This window comes from Primulina huaijiensis, chromosome 4, assembly GCF_012295235.1.
Source record: "Primulina huaijiensis isolate GDHJ02 chromosome 4, ASM1229523v2, whole genome shotgun sequence".
Taxonomy (NCBI): domain Eukaryota; kingdom Viridiplantae; phylum Streptophyta; class Magnoliopsida; order Lamiales; family Gesneriaceae; genus Primulina; species Primulina huaijiensis.
This window is the reverse complement of record NC_133309.1, coordinates 5,076,518-5,094,714: the sequence shown is the minus strand read 5'-3', so window position 1 is coordinate 5,094,714 and position 18,197 is coordinate 5,076,518. Positions and strand designations below refer to the sequence as shown.

At 37.3% G+C, this 18,197-nt stretch overlaps 1 protein-coding gene and 1 long non-coding RNA gene across 2 annotated transcripts; both read left to right on the top strand.

The window, feature by feature from the left end:
* The first annotated feature begins 3,181 nt into the window (after positions 1-3,181).
* Positions 3,182-9,225, top strand: LOC140974860 (uncharacterized). The gene is made up of 5 exons (XM_073438346.1): positions 3,182-3,338; positions 4,006-4,094; positions 8,705-8,797; positions 8,979-9,095; positions 9,178-9,225. The coding sequence occupies exons 2-5, from the start codon at positions 4,050-4,052 to the stop codon at positions 9,223-9,225; spliced, it is 303 nt and encodes a 100-aa protein (XP_073294447.1). The 5' UTR covers positions 3,182-3,338; positions 4,006-4,049.
* Positions 9,226-10,052: 827 nt separating this feature from the next.
* LOC140974847 (uncharacterized) lies at positions 10,053-10,801 on the top strand. The gene is made up of 3 exons (XR_012174884.1): positions 10,053-10,293; positions 10,419-10,619; positions 10,694-10,801. It is a non-coding gene; the product is annotated as an uncharacterized lncRNA (long non-coding RNA).
* Positions 10,802-18,197: the final 7,396 nt, after the last annotated feature.

Genomic DNA, 18,197 nt, shown 5'->3' with positions numbered 1-18,197 from the left:
TGTGAGAAAGTACAAGACACAAATTTCAAGGAACATATTTAAGGACAAATCGGAAAGCAGGACCTAGTGTCCGGAAAAATTCAAGAGATGCTCCTAAGGAAAGGAGAAATCAGGAGCCCGAGAGGAAGAAGGCCAATCGAGCTTGTAAGTCTAGGAGAAGGAGAGATTGTATGGAGGTTGAGGGATTGAGAAGAAGTGAGGTTGTTATTAGGTTTGGCCCGGAGGATCTTAAGGGCGTCAGTCTTCCCCATAATGACGCTCTGGTAATCCATGCACGGGTAGCAAATTATGACATCTGAGGGTTTTTGTCGATTCGGGCAGTTCTGTAAACGTTATTTTCAAGGAAGCCCTCATACAGAGGATTTGCAAGGGTATAAGTTGGAGATAGTGGAAACTGCACTTTTTGGCTTTGCTGGCCATGCTTTGTACCCAAAGGGAGAGATTATCTTGCCCTTGACTCTGAGCACCAGGGGGTTGAACAAGACTTTCATGACCACTTTCACTGTTGTGGATGCCACGTCATCCTATAATATTATTTTGGGGCAGCCGGCCATGAATGAACTGAAGGCCGTAGCATCCACATATCATCCGAAGATAAAATTTCCAATGGGAAACCAAGTAGGAGAAGTCCGAGGAGATCAACCTTCTTCCCGAAAGTGTTATGCGGAAGCGGTCAGGGTGGATCAAAAGAGAGCGAGGAGGGAGGAGAAGAGAGTGAGCGGAGATAAGGGAGAGGAGATATCAGTGGAAAATGGTGAGGTTCATTTTGTAGTAGTGGAGGAGCAGGAGAAGAGACACTTTGGTCTTGAGAAGGACAAGGTAATTGATGTACAAGTTCGAGATTTGTTGCATGCCGGCCATATTCAAGAAATACAATTTCCTACATAGCTCTCGAATGAGGTTTTTGTACCAAAGTCGGTCGGGAAGTGGAGGATGTGTGTTGATTTTAGAGATCTCAACAAGGCTTGCTCCAAGGACCATTATCCTTTGCTTAGGATTGATCAGTTGGTGGATTCCACTTCTGGGTATGAATTACTCAGTTTCATGGATGCTTACCAGAGGTATTATCAAATTCCCCTGGCTAAGAACGATCAAGATAAAGCTAGCTTCATTACCTCAGGAGGCACATTTTGTTAAGTAATTATGCTTTTCGGGTTAAAGAATGACGGGGCTACATATCAGCGTCTGATGAAAAGAGTTTTTGAGAAACAAATGAGGAGAAATGTGGAAGTGTATGTTGATGATATCTTGGGCAAGTCTCGAGAGGTTTCTTGCTTTATTTCTGATTTGGAGGAGACTTTTGCCACTCTCATGAATTATGGGATAAAACTCAATCCAGCCAAGTGTATATTTGGCGTAAAGAGTGGTACATTTTTGGGTTTTGTTGTTACTGACCGTGGGATTGAGGTGAATCCTAAGAAAGTCAAGTCATTGCTAGACATGACATCCCCTCGATCTGTTCGAGAAGTACAAAAACTGACCGTGATAATCGCTTCACTTTCCCGGTTCATATCCCGATATGCACATCGGAGTTATGCATTCTTCCAGGTCCTTTGGAAGGCACAACAATATGGATGGGATGAGAAGTGCGAGCAGACCTTCAAAGATCTTAAGAGTCACTTTGCAGAACTTCTTGTTTTAGTAAAGCTAGAGCCCGGGGAAAGATTATTTGTATAATTGTCCACCACTGAGTATGCTGTTAGTTCGGTACTCATAAGGGAGGAAGGCTCTGATTAGAAGCCTGTCTATTATGTCAGCCATGCTCTTAGAGGACCTGAGCTCCGGTATAGTGAGGTAGAAAAAATAGCTCTAGCCCTGGTTATGGCTGTCGGGAAATTGAGGCCTTATTTTCTGTCACACCAAATTATTGTGCTTACCAATATTCATCTCGGAAGGATTATGACTCATTCGGAGGTATCTAGATGCATGATCAAGTGGACAGTTGAGTTGGGAGAGTATGACATTAAATATAAGCCTCGGTTGCTATCAAAGCGTAATCCCTGTCAGATTTCTTATCTAAGATGATTCAGCCAGATGAGGAAGAAGTTCGGAGAGTTTTTGTGGATGGGGCATCTAGTCTCTCTTGATGTGGAGTAGGAGTGGTGATAATAGCTCCCCCGGGAGAAAAGATAAAATTGGCCTTGAAAATTAATTCCCGGGTGACTAATAAAGAAGCAGAGTATGAGGCTATGCTCATCGGTATATGTGTTGCCCGAGAATTTGGAGCCACCCGGATCATTTTATATTCTGATTCGCAATTATTCACTCAACAGATAAAGGGTATTTATGAAGCTAAGGATGCTTAAATATCTCAAACTCATTAAAGCCCAGAAATAATCTTTTATGGATTGGAGTATTGAGCAGATCCCCCGGGATGAGAATGGGGAAGTAGATGCTTTGGCCAAAATGGCCGCCTCCTTATCAGAATTTAATACTCGAGAAGTGTTGAATGTTACCCGGGTAATTCTTTCTACGAAAGAGGAAGTGCAGCAAACACAAGAAGATTCCTGGATGACACCTCTGATAAAATTCATTGCCCATAATGAATTACCAAAAGATCGAGCTTAGACTCAATAGATCAAGAGACAAGCTCTCAGGTTTGTTCTTTTCTATAATATCTTGTACAGACACTACAAGAAATTTTACTCTCAACGACACTCAAAAGTCAACGATTTTATCAAAAACCGTTGTCTTTTTACCTTTAACAACGGTTTTAACGAAAACCGTTGTCTTTGTTAATTTTTTCTTTGTCAAAGACAACGGTTTTTTAAAAACCGTTGTCTTTTATGGGTTAAGACAACGGTTTTTATACCGTTGTCTATGAGCGGGTTTTTAGTAGCTACGACAACGGTTCTTAATACCGTGGTCTATGAGCGCTTTTTTATGTAGCTAAGACAACGGTGTTAAAAACCGTTGTTTATTAACGTCGGTGAAAAGACAACGATTTGTTTAGCAGCTACCACAACGGTTTATAAACTCGTTGTCTAATGTACATTTTTAGGCCCTACAACAACAGTTTAAATAAAGCGTTGTCGTATTACTTAAAAAAATAACTTTTAAAGCAACACTCTAACTCCTTTAACAACAGTGTTTAATTCCCCACACTTGTCGCATAACACACACTTTAAACCTTATAAAGTCGCCACACACACACACACACCAAACCCACTCCCGTCGCCCTCCTTTTTCCCAGCCGAATCAATGCCGCCGCCCGTCCGCTCTTCGTCACCGAGGACCGGTGAAGGTAGCCCATGTCCGGTCGACCTTGATTGCAATGGTAATCGGTAGTTTATAGCAAGGCAAGGTCGTGAATCTTAGTCCTATTCTGCGCGCGATTTGTCATCCGTTTGGGTAAGAGTTTCACTCGATTATTTGGGTCATTTGAGATTGTTGGTGATGTATTATAGTAGTTTTAAGTAGCTGCTGGATTTTGCACTGGATAAGAACAGGGAGAAAAGTGTGAAGGTGTCGTGCGCGTCAGCTGGAATTGCTTTTGTTGTGATTTCTTATGTTATGAGTATGCTCTTTATTCGCATTAAGAACCCGGCTTACCTTTGTAGATTACTTTATTATTCTTTACGGTTTTTATTATAAGAAAACTTAGCTTCTGTTAATTTTGGGGTTTTATAATGTAATGCACTGAGTATTGGATGATTGTGGAACCCTTTTGTTTTCACTGTTATTTCTTAGCTGTATTGCGATTTAGAAGTAAAGGAAAGGCTTAATGGAAATTCATTAGCTACATTGTCCATCTTCTAGGCTCTTCGCAATTCAGTGCTGATGCTTGATTTTATTATCAATTATGTTCCTCCTTAAAAGTTTTGAATGGTTGGGAACCTGTGTGTGATTTTCTTTTTACTTCTTACAGTAAAGTTAGTACAAATCTTGTTATCGGTGCACCTTATTTTATTTGTAGTTGTTGCTTGTCATTGAAAGAAAATGATTTGTATTTGAAGCAGAAATGATTAATGTGGTTCTTTTGTGTAATGTAGATTAGATGTAGAGCTTGTTTGTGTGAAATGTGAACTACTTCCAGCGCCTTTAGGTGTATGCTTATCTGGGAAGTTCGCAGGAGTCTTACTAGCCTACTTTGGGTAAGGAGTAGCAACATGAATTCAACCATTAACCAACTTATATCATTTAAATATAAAGTTTAAAACAATTTTTGGTGTTTGTAACAAAATTCTCTTTATGTATACACGTGTGTGTATATATATATTAAAAGATAGTCTATCAATAAAAGATTTTTTTAATATTATTTCAAATTGTTTTGAAGGGGTTGGGCTTATTGTTAGCTGAGTAGTTGTACCAAGAATGGACAAAGAACGGATGTCAAAAGATAGGCTATCACATGAATTTGATGTTGGAGTAGATTCTTTCTTGCAGTTTGCGCTAAAAAATGCTATCCATTCTGATGCGATACCTTTTCCATGTGCAAGATGTGGTAATCTATGGAAGAAAAATGTTGAAACTATCAGGGCACATTTGTATTGTAATGGTATGGATTTGACATATCATACATGGATATGGCATGGGAAAAGATCTACGAAAGGGAACTCAATGATTGATAATGATCGAGTAGGACAAGATGAACACAAATCATTTAGTGAGGAACCTATAGATATGGTGCATTGTGTATATGAAAGTTATGCTGAGAATCCAAGCCAATTCAATAAGCTACTTGAAGACGCTGATAAACCTTTATATCCTGGATGTGCTAAATTCACAAAGTTATCTGAAGTTGAAAAATTATTTAAGTTAAAGGCAAAATATAGTTGGAGTGATAAAAGTTTCACTGATCTACTTATTTTGTTTGGAGAAATGCTTCCAGATCACAATGAATTGCCTTCATCTCTGTATGATGCAAAGAAAAGCTTACGCGCATTAGGGATGGACTATGTGAAAATTTATGCTTGTCCTAATGATTGTATCTTATACCGGAATGAGTACGAAGATTTTGCGAATTGCCCTACTTGCGGGACGTCAAGGTGGAAGTTGGGCAACAAATCAAAGGTAAAGGAAGGAATTCCTGCAAAGGTCTTGTGGTATTTCCCACCTATTCCAAGATTTCAAAAAATGTTTTGGAATAAAGCGATATCCAAGGAGTTAACTTGGCATACTGATAAAATAATTCGTGATGGATACTTGCGTCATCCAGCTGATTCGCCCTCTTTGAAATTAGTTGATAGCATGTGTCCAGATTTTGTTTATGAGCCAAGAAATCTTAGATTGGCTATATCAGCAGACGGGATCAATCCTCATAGTTTGATGAGTTCTGCATATAGTTGTTGGCCTGTTTTAATGATCACATACAATCTTTCACCATGGTTGCGTATGAAGAGAAAATTTGTGATGCTCACTTTGTTGATATCTGGTCCTCGACAACCTGGTAATGATATTGATGTTTACTTAGCACCTTATATTGACGACTTAAAATGCTTATGGGATAAAGGTGTTGAAGCATATGATGCATATCGAGAAGAAAGTTTCTCTCTTAGAGCTGTTCTACTATGGACAATCAATGATTTTCCTGCATATAGGAACATCTCTGGATGTGTTGTGAAAGGATATCATGCATGTCCTATTTGTGCAGAAGAAAGAAACATATTCGACAAGGTTGAAACATTGTAGAAAAATGTTATATATAGGCCATAGAAGGTTTCTACCTTTAAGTCATCCTTATCGAAGACAAAAGAAGGCATTTAATGGGAAGCAAGAATTTAATCTCGAACTAAAGAATTAAATATCATTGTGGAAAATTCAGCGGAAAGCTTCAGTCAAAGAACGATGACGGGATTACATGCTGGAAAAAGAAATCAATATTCTTTGAACTTGATTATTGGAAAGATCTACATGTTCGACATGTTCTTGATGTAATGCACATTGAAAAAAATGTTTGTGAAAGTCTCATCGGTACGTTACTTGATGTTCCAGGAAAAACGAAGGATGGAGTAGCATCAAGATTAGATCTTCTGGAAATGAATTTAAGGACTGAATTGGCACCAAGGATTGGGGAGAAGAAAACGTTTTTGTCAGCAGCATGTTACACACTAAGTAAGGATGAGAAAAGAAGTATTTAAAATTCTTTGTCGGGAGTAAAGGTACCTGTAGGTTGCTCATCCAATGTTAGAAACCTTGTGTCGATGAAGGATTTGAAACTTGTTGGCCTGAAGTCACACGACTATCACACTTTAATGCAACAATTGCTCCCAGTGGCCATCCGCGGTGTCTTGCCAAAACATGTCAAAGATACTATAACCCGCCTGTGTTTCTTCTTCAATGTGATGTATAGTAAAGTGGTAGACATCTTAAAGTTGGATGACTTGCAAAGAGAGATTGTGTTGATATTGTGTTCACTTGAAAAGTACTTTCCCCCTTCATTTTTTGATATAATGATTCATTTAACTGTTCATTTTTTCCGGAAGGTCAAATTGTGTGGACCGGTTTGGTATTGGCACATGTACCATTTGAAAGATTCATGAAGATTTTAAAGGTTATGTGCGCAATCGCAATCGGCATGAAGGGTGTATAGCCGAATGTTACATTGCTGAAGAGGCTGTCGAATTTTGCTCAGATTATCTAGCTAATGTCCACACAATTGGGATACCATCAAGACATCGAGAAGTAGAACTTACTAAGCCTTTATCGGGAGCAGTTGTGCACTCCACTAGTCATGATGAGCTGCAACAAGCACATCTTTATGTATTGACAAATGATGTTGAGATTGATCCTTATGTCGAGTAAGATCTCCATCCTATCAATTCTTTCATGCACTTTGCATACATTCATTGGTTTATCTATTAGAAATTATTTCATTAGGGAACACATGGTGGATTTGAAATCAAGATTTCCTCATAAAGCCAAGTCCAAAAAGTTGTTACAAGATGAGCATAACCGAATGTTTACTAACTGGTTGCGTGATACTGTAAGTTCCAAAATACTAGATATTAACATGCATAAAACTCTTGGTATCTTACGTAAATCTAAATTTATGGCATTGTGAAATATAGGTTGCACATTTAGTTGACCGTTCCACCCATCAAATATCAGAAATATTGAAGTGGTTGGCGCATGGACCTAGCAACAAAGTGTTAAAGTATTCTAGTTATCTTATTGATGGGGTTACATATGCTACAAAAGAACGTGATGAGATACGAGTTACTCAAAACTCTGGAGTAAGCTTAGTCGCAAAGACAATGCAAGTTGCCAGTGCAAAGGATAAAAAACCAATTGTTTCAGACATGGTTTTTTATGGAGTTATTGAAGAAATATGGGAACTCGATTACCACAAATTTCAAATTCCAATGTTCAAATGTAATTGGGTGGAGAATAATAATGGTATTAAAGTAGATGATCTTGGTTTCACATTGGTAAAATTGAGAAGAATTGGATTCAAATCCGACTCTTTTATCTTGGGAAGTCAAGCAAAGCAAGTATTTTACATTGAAGATCCTGAAGATCCTGAATGGAGTATTGTACTTGCAACTCCTACTAGAGAGTCATTTGAACACGTTGATGATGATGAATTGGAAGACACTTTTATTGACTATCAATCTTTTACCAGAGGGTTACCATCAATGGGTGTTGACGGAGCATAAAACAATGAACCATCATGGCTTCGTGAAGATTGTGATGGGACTTGGGTCGACAATGTTTAACCAAAGATATTTTACTTTTGAAGATGTATTTGTAGACAATATTGATATGTATTTTGCTTTTGAGTAGGAGTTTGTTGACAATATTGAAGTTATACTTTTATATATCTTTATATCTGTTGAATTTCTATTGAAGATGAATTTTTTATCCTATTTTTTGTTGTATATATTGTGTATTTATTTCTATATTGATATGTTTTTTTCAATTTTTTGTTGAACAGGTTAAATCTGGACTCTATGACTTCCTTTAGAAAGCTTAAAATTGGGTCTCATGATGATGATACAATTCATGAATCGAGCAAGAGATTAGGACAACCTCCATTAATTGGGAAGGGCAAAGAAAAATTTCAATCTACATCTACAGACAAGAGTTTTGATGGAAAGGAAATGTTGGGATCTACAGACACTGAAACAACAAGAACATCTACAGGTCGAACACATCTAGATAAGCTTTCTAGGCAGAGGGTTCAAGGAATTCGAAAGGAGGTAATATTCAATCTACTTGGACAACCAGTAGGAGAAGCTGCTGCTCAAATGCAGAGTTATATTGGTGTGCTTTCTCGAGAAAAAATCAAGAAAACTTACAAGACATGGAAGCAAGTTCCAAGTGAAGTGAAAGAATTGATATGGGAATCTGTTAATGTAAATTCTATTGTTTTTTCACAGTTAATATTCATATTGTTTATATATATCTTATGTTATGTCATTCTTTTTCATGTATTTCCGATTTTGATGTTTTACAGTTGACGTTTGATGTTCTCCCAAGCTGGAAAAAGGGATGTTTAAGTTCGGCAAATAATAAGTGGCGTCAATTTAAATCACATCTCACTTGAACGTTCATTTCGAACAAGGTTGATAAACCAGAGGAGTTGGATCAACCAACTACTGGCTGTGGTCTTGCACGAGATGACTGGATTTCTTTTGTCATGAAGCGCATGTCTGATAAATTCATTGTAACTATCTTTTTTTTGTTTTTTGAAAATAAGTCCACCATTAAGTATTTGACGAATTAAAAAAAATTTGATATGTGTAATTCTTCACTTGACTAGGAACTAAGTGATCAACAGAAGGAAAGAAGGAAGAAGAACATATACCCTCATCGCCTTGCTCGTAAGGGATATGCACGATTTGCTGAAGAAATAGTAAGTTTATTTCAACAATTGTGCCGGCCAAGAATTGACTGTTTCTTTCCTTCGCATGAATACTTGTAACATGGGTGGCTGTTTTTTTTCCTATCATGTGATATATATCATTGCATTTGCTTTTTTTTTTTTCAACATTTAACCTATTTGACAAATATCATTCGATTGTTCTTGTATGTAGGCAAGTGAATTGTGTGACGATGATGATATCAACATAGCTATTTTTTGGAAAAAAGGGCGATTGAATAAAGAAGGAGATTTTGATGTCCAGGAGTTGCAAATAACAGTAGAAAAGATTGTGAGTAAACTATAGATAAAAATCAATTATTTTATTTTAATGAAGCCTTTTGAAATAATTAATATTTTCAAGTGGATGACAGGATGATTACATACAACAAAAGCGTGAGGGGAAACTTCAAATAAAATGAACAAAAAAGGATATTCTCACGAAAGCACTCAATTCAGATGAACATGGCGGATGTGTGAGAGCTGTTGGAGGTCACATCACCCCAACATGATATTTCAATGTTGGTAGAAGTTGGAAGACTGAGGATGTTGACAGAGAGCTAATGATTGAGCAAAAGAAAGAGTTGATAGAGGCTAGAAAATTAATTCAAGAGCAAGATACACGCATTCAAAAACTTGAAGAAATTGTCTACAAGAAAGGTGCATGGGACAGTGAGATTGATGACAAAGGAAGTTGCTCGGTAAAATTGCATAAAGTGAATGAAAATGAAATGAAAATTGACAAGTTTTTCCCCAGTTATGAAGATTTGAATGATGTTGAAATGAAAGTTGTGGAAAAATCTGTTGCTTTACAGGAATATAATTTGTTGTGGTTATATAGTAGTTAATAATTTTTAACTAAAGAGTTAGTACAATTCAATGACATAACTATTTGTCTTTTAGGGGAAACCAGTTATTTTGACATTGGATTCTAGCACAGACATTGTTGGATATGGAACAGTTGTCGAGGTCAATGGAGCTAATAACTTGCTTCATGGTGTTCCATTACCTCAAAATTGCATGTGTGTATCCATTGATGAAGCAATGCAAAAAACAGCACTTTTGCCAGTTCCGATTCCCAATGAATGTGAAAAAGTTGGTGATGCCGTAGGAACACATATGGCTTGGCCAAAGCATTTGATAATGCTACGACAAGAGGTACACGTATGCTTATATTTCAAAGTAAATGTCTGTCAAATTCTCAAGTATTGAACCTATCTAACATGTTTACAATACAATTATCAGAAGAGTCAGAGGAACAAAACTGTCAGTGTCGAGAGAAACCAGACTTTGTCATCAAATGTGCCAAGAGCAGTGCGCATGGTGTATTGTTATTGTAAGAGAGCCCATGAAAATAGAAGGAGATTAGCATTTCTTTTAGATCATGAAGTATTTGCAGATGATTATGAAGTTAACTTGCACTTTGAGGACATCAGTCCTTTGTATCACTTGGAACCAATTTCAGGAAATTGTGTAGTTGTCTACATTTGGTAAGTCTTCGATTAACTTAAAGTTTATTTGTTCTTTTCTTATATTATTATATTATATAAGATGCATATAATTTGTTAGTTTAGTATGTAGTGTAGTTTTGATTTTCTTTTACTTCAAATGACAGGCATCTTTATAAAAAGATGGTGAAAGAAAACAAGATTGACAAATTCAGATTCGTTAATCCACACAGCATCCCCAATTTGCAACAAAATGCAGACGAAAAAACAGGTAAAACTTAAAGGTTGAACAAGAGGCCGAGTTCTTTAGCGGATAGGCTAAGTGGTGCAGCAATGAATCAATTGGTTTTGGTTCCAAGTTGTTGTGGGTAAGTAAGATCCTAATATAATTTTCAATTGTTTTTTTTAGTGAATTGCATACGCTTATTATGTTCATGTGTAGTTTTCATTGGACTCTCTCTGTCATCGAGCCTTATAAGGAGATTGTTTATTTGGTGGATTCCCTAAGTCATCGAATTCGTGATGAGGATTGGAAATATGTTGTGGAAATATGAGTTCATATTCCATTTTAATGATGCATTCCATTTAATGAAAAAACACTCATATATCAACTATGGTCAATGTTAATGAAGGGCGTTGACATTGTTTAACTCAACTAAGGGAAGGAAAGGAAGAAAGCGTGTACAATGGGAAGTCATAAAGGTATGTGTATTTCTCATTCAAGCTAATTTTTTAATGTGTAAATTTGTCATTAACAATTTGATATTTTTACATAAGCTCCTAAGCAACCGGATGCAAAACAATGTGGTTATTACGTGATGAGATTCATGAGGCAGATTACTAAAGAAGTTGCAACTTTTGAGGGGGATTCACTACGATCGATAGTAATATTATCTTGCTTATATAAAATAATTACAAGTTATCTAGCTACTTATCATTTGGAAAATTCATTAAGTTGTGTTTTTTTACTAATATACTTTTTGTGTGTGTTCATAGTTCACAAAAACGGAGTTTTCTATGGAAGAAATTGATAAGGTTTGCACCGAGCTAGCCGAATGCATACAGGATCATATTACGAATAGGTAGGACATGTGATTTTTTTTGTTGCACGTTTTTTGGTTCATGACATGTGGATCTCTTCATTGCTTTCGGGATATGTTGAAAGAATGTGATAATTATAGGTGATAGGTGTGATGTATGGTCTGGCTGTGTAGGTGATAGGTGTGGTGTATGGTCAGCTGTGTAGGTGATAGGTGTGGTGTATGGTCGTATTTAAATTTATTTCGAATATATATTGTTGTTGTGTGTTTTTAAATTTTCTGGTATGTCCTACTTGTGGGAAGGTTATGCCAAAATTTTTCAAGGCCCTGATTAAAATTATGTGGTTTTTATTTTCATAGGCACTTTAATGATGTTTTTGAAGATTCACGGGCAGAGAAATTCATTCCAACAAGCTACAAAAGATATTTTGGAGTCGATATGTACAAGTCTTGGTTGTAGGGTATTTTTATTTTTGTGAACTTGACTAAAAGTTTTTGGAATATGGTTATATACTTTTTTTAATTGTTGATTTTGTAAATTACAAGTCTATGAATGACATATTTCTGTTGTAATTCATGCATGTAATTCTTGATCAAGTATATATGTTGATGTTTGAATTGATTTTATATAAGGGTTAACTGATATATATTTTACATCCAATTTTTTTAATTAATTTATTTATTTATGGTTTAAATAGAATATATATATATAAGACAACAGTTTGAAAATGATGTAAATCAAATCCAAAGACAACAGATTTAAAATGATGTAAATCAAATCCAAAGACAACGATTTATCAACGTTGTCTTTATACATCTACAACAACGGTTTATTACCGTTGTCTTTGAGCGCACATTTTAACCACAGGGCTTTTAACAACGGTTTTACCGACTACAACATTGGTTTTTCACCGTTGTGTTAGACGTCTACGACAACGGTTTTTCACCGTTGTCTTTCAGCACACTTTTTAACCACAGGGCTTTTAACAACGGTTTTAGAAGATCTACGACAACGGTGTTTCACCATTGTTATTAGCCTTTTACGACAACGGTTTTTCACCGTTGTCTTTGAGCGCAACCTATAACCACATGGCCTTTAACAACGGTTTTACATGACCTACGACAACGGTTTTTCACCGTTGTCTTTGGCCTTTTTTCTTGTAGTGAGAAGATCATACCAGGGACCTTTGTTGAAATTATTATATGTGGGCGAGGTTGCTTATTTCCTCAAGGAAATTCATGAAAGATGTTGTGGGGAGCATCTCGGGGGAACAGCATTGGCCCGGAAGGCAATGCTTACTGGACTTTGGTGGCCGAGTATGAGCCAAGACTCCGCTCAAGTTGTCCGGCATGTGATGGTTGTCAACATCATTATAATTTTCAGCACAGCCCGACTAGTCCTATGAAGCCCATCTGCGCATCCTGCCCCTTTGATCAATGGGCGATGGATATTGTGGGTCCCTTTCTAGTTGCACAGGCTCAAATAACTTTCTATTGCTAGGAGTTGACTATTTTTCCAAATATGTAAAAGCTGAGCCCCTGGCTAAGATTACGGAGAAGGAAGTTTCAGGGAAAAAAGATCATGTCCTGGTGCCATAAAATGAAGATCACTCAATCTTTCACTTTTGTTGTTACCCTCAAGCAAATGGTCAGACAGAGGTCATAAACAGAATTATTGTACAGGCCTTTAAAACTAAGCTATAAGGAAAAGGAAAAGACTGCGTGGAGGTGAAGCGTCCTGCTCTTTTTATTGCTTTAAAAGTACTAGAATTTTTTTTTTAACCACTCAATTTTCGGCCATGTATACTTACCACATGAAAATATTTTTATAAAATATTTTACCCCTTAAAATAAAATACCAACCATCTATCATTTTGAAAATCAAATGCAATGGTCATAAAATAAAATCGTCGCATGTTTACCAAACCTAAAAAGCAATAAGTTTGAAAAGTATAGCTCATACTAAACCTCTCAAAAATCTCTCAAATGCATAAATAAATAGTCTTAAAAATCTTTAATCATAAATCATGAGTCAAAAGTCATAATGCGGAATATTAGAAGCGCTGGTCCTCGGGTTGTGTGCGCCATCAGTCCAGTCCCATCATCCGTCAAGTCCTCCCTCATCCTCACCTGCATCCATCACACCTAGTGAGTCTAAAGACTCAACACACCATCATCTTTATTGCAAATACATATATATAAAATCGCATGCAACAGTGAAAATACTTTTAGGTAAAAATAACATTTTATGACATGCAAAAACAAACCTTGATCCTTTTCATTTATCTTTCCTTATCATGACATAAAAACATTTTAACATGATCATAAGCATTTTTCTTTTCCTTTTCCTTTTCCTTTTTCCTTTTCCTTTTGTTGAATTCAGATCGTTAATTGTGACTTTCCTGATCATGATCATAAAGAGTCGATGGATCCATCTACATGTATCCACAGTACTAGGTGACGGGGACATCAGCAACACTCTTACCGGTCAACTGAGCCTTGGCCTATCTTGATTCGAATAGAAATACGATCGTCGGGGTTCCCTCTGGAGCCTTTTCCCATAAATGGGCTCCCTTTGGGGCCTTTTCCCCTCACGACATTCTCATTCTTACCGTTACTATAAATCCGTTACCACATAACCGTTACCATATATTCGCAATGATGGAAACACGATCGTCGGGCTCCCACTGGGACCATAACCCTCACGATATCCCCACCATTAACGAATTAGTCACAATCAATTCACTTCATTCAAAATTTTTCATTCTCATTACTTTAGAAAAATCATGAATAGCATTTACATTTTTTTTCTTTTTGAAACCAAGCATGCAACATGTATTTTTAAATGTCTTCTCAAATCATGAAATTCCCTTAGACATTTAAAAATCATAATTTAATCATGGATACATCATAAAAATTTAAAAATATTCATAATATCATAAAAACAGCATTTAGAGCACTGCCATGACCTTTACAAATTTTCCGGTGTAAAAAGACCGTTTTACCCCTAGACTCGACATTTTACGATTTCGAATTTTTTCTTAATTTCATGACTCTAACATGTCCCAAATAATTATTTAAGCTTACATGAATTTTTCCATAATTTTATTTAGCTTAAATATTAGACTTTTTCATTTATCTTTAATTAATTGTTTTGACGGTGTTTTAATCCCGAAAATCCCAAACTTTAATATAAAATTCCTAAATTCTAAATTTAGTCTTTTTATATTATTTTATCCCTCATGGACCACGACTCGACCCCCGTGAGCAGTTTTCCAATTTTTCTTTATTTAAAAACCCTATTTGACACCTAAACTTCGACCCCGAGCCAACTTCCAATTTTCATGAGTTACCCCAAAACCATGTTAGTCCAAAACTTGCCCAACATCCTAAACTAACCCCCTGGACCCTTAGACCACTCAGAAACCTACCTAAACTACAAAAGCGTGCACCCCCATACTGCCTTAAGCTTGGCCGAGAAATTCACCTAGGAAGGACTCTACGTTATGGCGCTTGTGGCTCCAGCCAACGCCCCACCCTTGAACCCAACCCATGTGCACTTGCTTAGGACCCTAGAGACTCCTTCTAACTCGACATGACCTTATGAACCAGCCCCCTAGCCTGAAACCGAAGCCCAACACCAGCAATAGGCTTGGCCGAGGACTCCCAACAAGCATGGACTCTACGATTTTGTGCCCAGGTCCCTAGCCACCGACCCAGCCCTAGAACCAGCCTATTGTGCACTCACCAAGGACCCTAGTGAGACATCCTATCCCAGTTCGAAGCCCCTCAGGCCGAGCCCCTCTTCCTTACGAGGCTGCTGTCACAACGTGACAGCATGAAACTTGCACCAGCTTGTTTCCTTTATTTAACAGCATGTGTGGTGCGTGTGTATGACCTTAAGATATGTATAAACCTTACTTGACCATACCTAGACATCATGGCAGCCCCTTAGTATCATAAAAACATGCTTTTGAAACTATAAATCATGACTTTTACCCATGGTTATGCAATATTGCGAAAATAACATATGAACTTCAAGATTTTCATGCACACATAATTTAAAAAATATTATGATATGATGGATGAGAAAAGGAAGATTAAGGCGTGCTTTTGCTTATTTAACGCACAAAAAACCATTGACGTCGAAGAACGGATCGAAACCAAGGCTTGAATTCTCTAGACCCCTTCGAGTTTCCCTTCAAAAAGCTGTGCAAGTGTGCTGCCTGTGCTTGGGAGAGGTGGAGAGTTTTCAGAAAATAGAATTAGGTGGCCGATAGTTTATTTGGTGCAAAGTGTAGGGTTTTGTGATTTTTAACACGTTAAATATTAGTTAATGGCCTTCAAGGTTTATTAGGCCTATTAAGCCATCTAATTAAGCCCATTAGTCTAATTAGGACATAATTAAAATATTAACAAAGTTTTTCTTTTAGCAAATATGTGAATTTATTAGCCGGGTTGCAAAAAAATTCGTATTTTAGTTGAAGAACCAACACCGATAAAAATTATATCCTGGCGTATAAAATCACCTCAAAACCCTTTATTTTCAAAAATACTAAAAAGCATCAACCACTTTTTAAATAATTAAAAATAATCATTTAATAAAAACATTTTACATTTTCAGCCATCGGTCCCCGTTCCTCGATCGTCACTTGAATATTCCTAAAAACATAATTTTATGCATGATGACAATAAAATCTCGTTTAGCATAAAAACAAGTATGTCACATAATTAATTAGCAATTAAAATCAATTAATTACTCTTTTTTCATTATTTCCTAGATTCGCATGCAGTTGGATTACGTCGTCTTAATCTTCTTCAAGTGGGTCTCGCTCGTCTACCCTTCTCCTCTACGTACAGCAGTGCCCAGCCGCCCTAGGGCTCCTCCTAGCCTCTCAACACGACCCTAGCCAAGCCCCTACCAGCCCTGGCCGAGCCCCCTAGCCCCATGTAAACCATCGAGTTCCTTGGACCCCCACATGCACACACAAATTCTTCATATACCTCACGACTCTCTTCCCTTAACCCACGTTTTTCTAGCTTTATTTTAAGAAGTTGAGCAGCAAAATCATGTGTTTTAGGACCCTTAGAAACGTGTTTGATCAAATCCTAATTCATGGCAGCCCTTTAAACATCATACAAGCATGGTTTTGAATCAATAAACACAAGTTAGACACCTGCCTATGTATAGTTGCAAAAATTGTGAGTGGTGTGACTTGTTTTTATGCAAATTCATAAACAATTACCTAATATGGTGTGATGATGAGTAAAGGAAGAATATGGCGTGCTGCTGGTGCAAGCGCCTAGGCTGGTGCGCATGTCCAGGCATGGTGCAGGAAGGTCTAGAGGGTGGTATAGGGACGGCTAGGTGGAAGGAGTCTGGGTCTAGAGGATGGAGGAGTCCTAGCATTGAAAAACTCCTAATTCACGTGAGGGAGGGGCTGCGGCTAGGAGATGGCCTGCGCAGGGTCTTGCTGCGCGGCTCAGGGGCTTGGGATGGGGGTGGCTCGGGCTTGGGACTTGTATAGGGTTAGTAAGGGTCGTGGGTGATCAGTGGTTAGATGGCTAGAGGAGTCCTAGGGTCACTAGGAGTCTTGGGCAAAGAAGGGCTCACGTGCAGATTTTTGTGGCTCGGTTACAGGGCTTGGGCGTGAGCTAGGGTTATGTTTTATGGGTCAGGGTTGCTCAAGAGGGTGCCTAGATGGGTTGGCTAGGTTTTTGCACAAGGTGGCTCGGGCGTGGCTCGAGTAAATTAGGAGATGGCTCAGTGTGTTCGATAAGGTGTCAATTTCGAATTTAATTAGACTAAAATTGATTCCATGGGTCCACGGGGGTGGCTCATGACTTGGAAGGGTAGAATAAATCTTTAAAATGTTATGTTAAAAATTTGGGAACAAAATAATGAGTTTTGGATTTATTTGGGATTTAATCGCCGCACGAAACGCTAATAATGAGTTAATTGAAACGCCTAGTTTTAAGCATTATAAAATTATGAAAAATTATATTTAAGCTCAAATAATTATTAGAAGTCTAAGTTTCCAGTTTGGGAATTTTATATTAAGGTTTGGTTTAATTCGGAATTAAAACAAAGTAATACGTCTTATTTAAAGATTAATTTAAAAGTCATCGATTTAAGCCAAGTAAAAATATGAGAAAATTAACATAGGCTTAAATAATTATTTGGGACATGTTAGAGTCAATGTAATGACGAAAAAGTCAAAAACGTGAAATTTTATGTCTAGGAGTAAAACGGTCTTTTTACACCTAAAAATTAGTAAACGTCATGACAGTGCCCTAAATGCTGTTTTTATGATATTATGATTATTTTTAAATGTTTATGAAATGTTCATGATTAAATTATGATTTTTAAATGTCCATGGATTTTTATGATGACATTTAAAATACATGTTGCATGCTTGGTTTCAAAAAAATGAAAAATGTTATGTTATTCATGATTTTCATAAAGTGATGTGAATGAAAAATGTTGAAGGAAGTGAAGTGATTGTGACTAATTCGTTAATAATGGCAATGTCGTGAGGGTGATGGTCCTAGTGAGAGCCCGACGATCGTGTTTCCATTATTGTGAATATGAGATTATGAGGTTTGAGGAAGAATGGGAATATCGTGAGGGGAGAAGGCCCCAGAGAGAGCCCATTTATGTGAGAAGTCCCCAGAGGGAGCCCCGACGATCGTATTTCTATTCGATCATGTTAGGCCAAGGCTCAGTTGACCGGTGAGAGCTTCGCTGATGTCCCCGCCGCCCAATACTGTGGTTATATGTAGATGGATCCATCGATCATGTCAACAAAGGCACAAATAACGATCTGAATTCAACAAAGGAAAAGGAAAAGGAAAATGTTAATGATCATGAAAAATGTTTTATGTTATGTCATGTTGAGGAAAAAA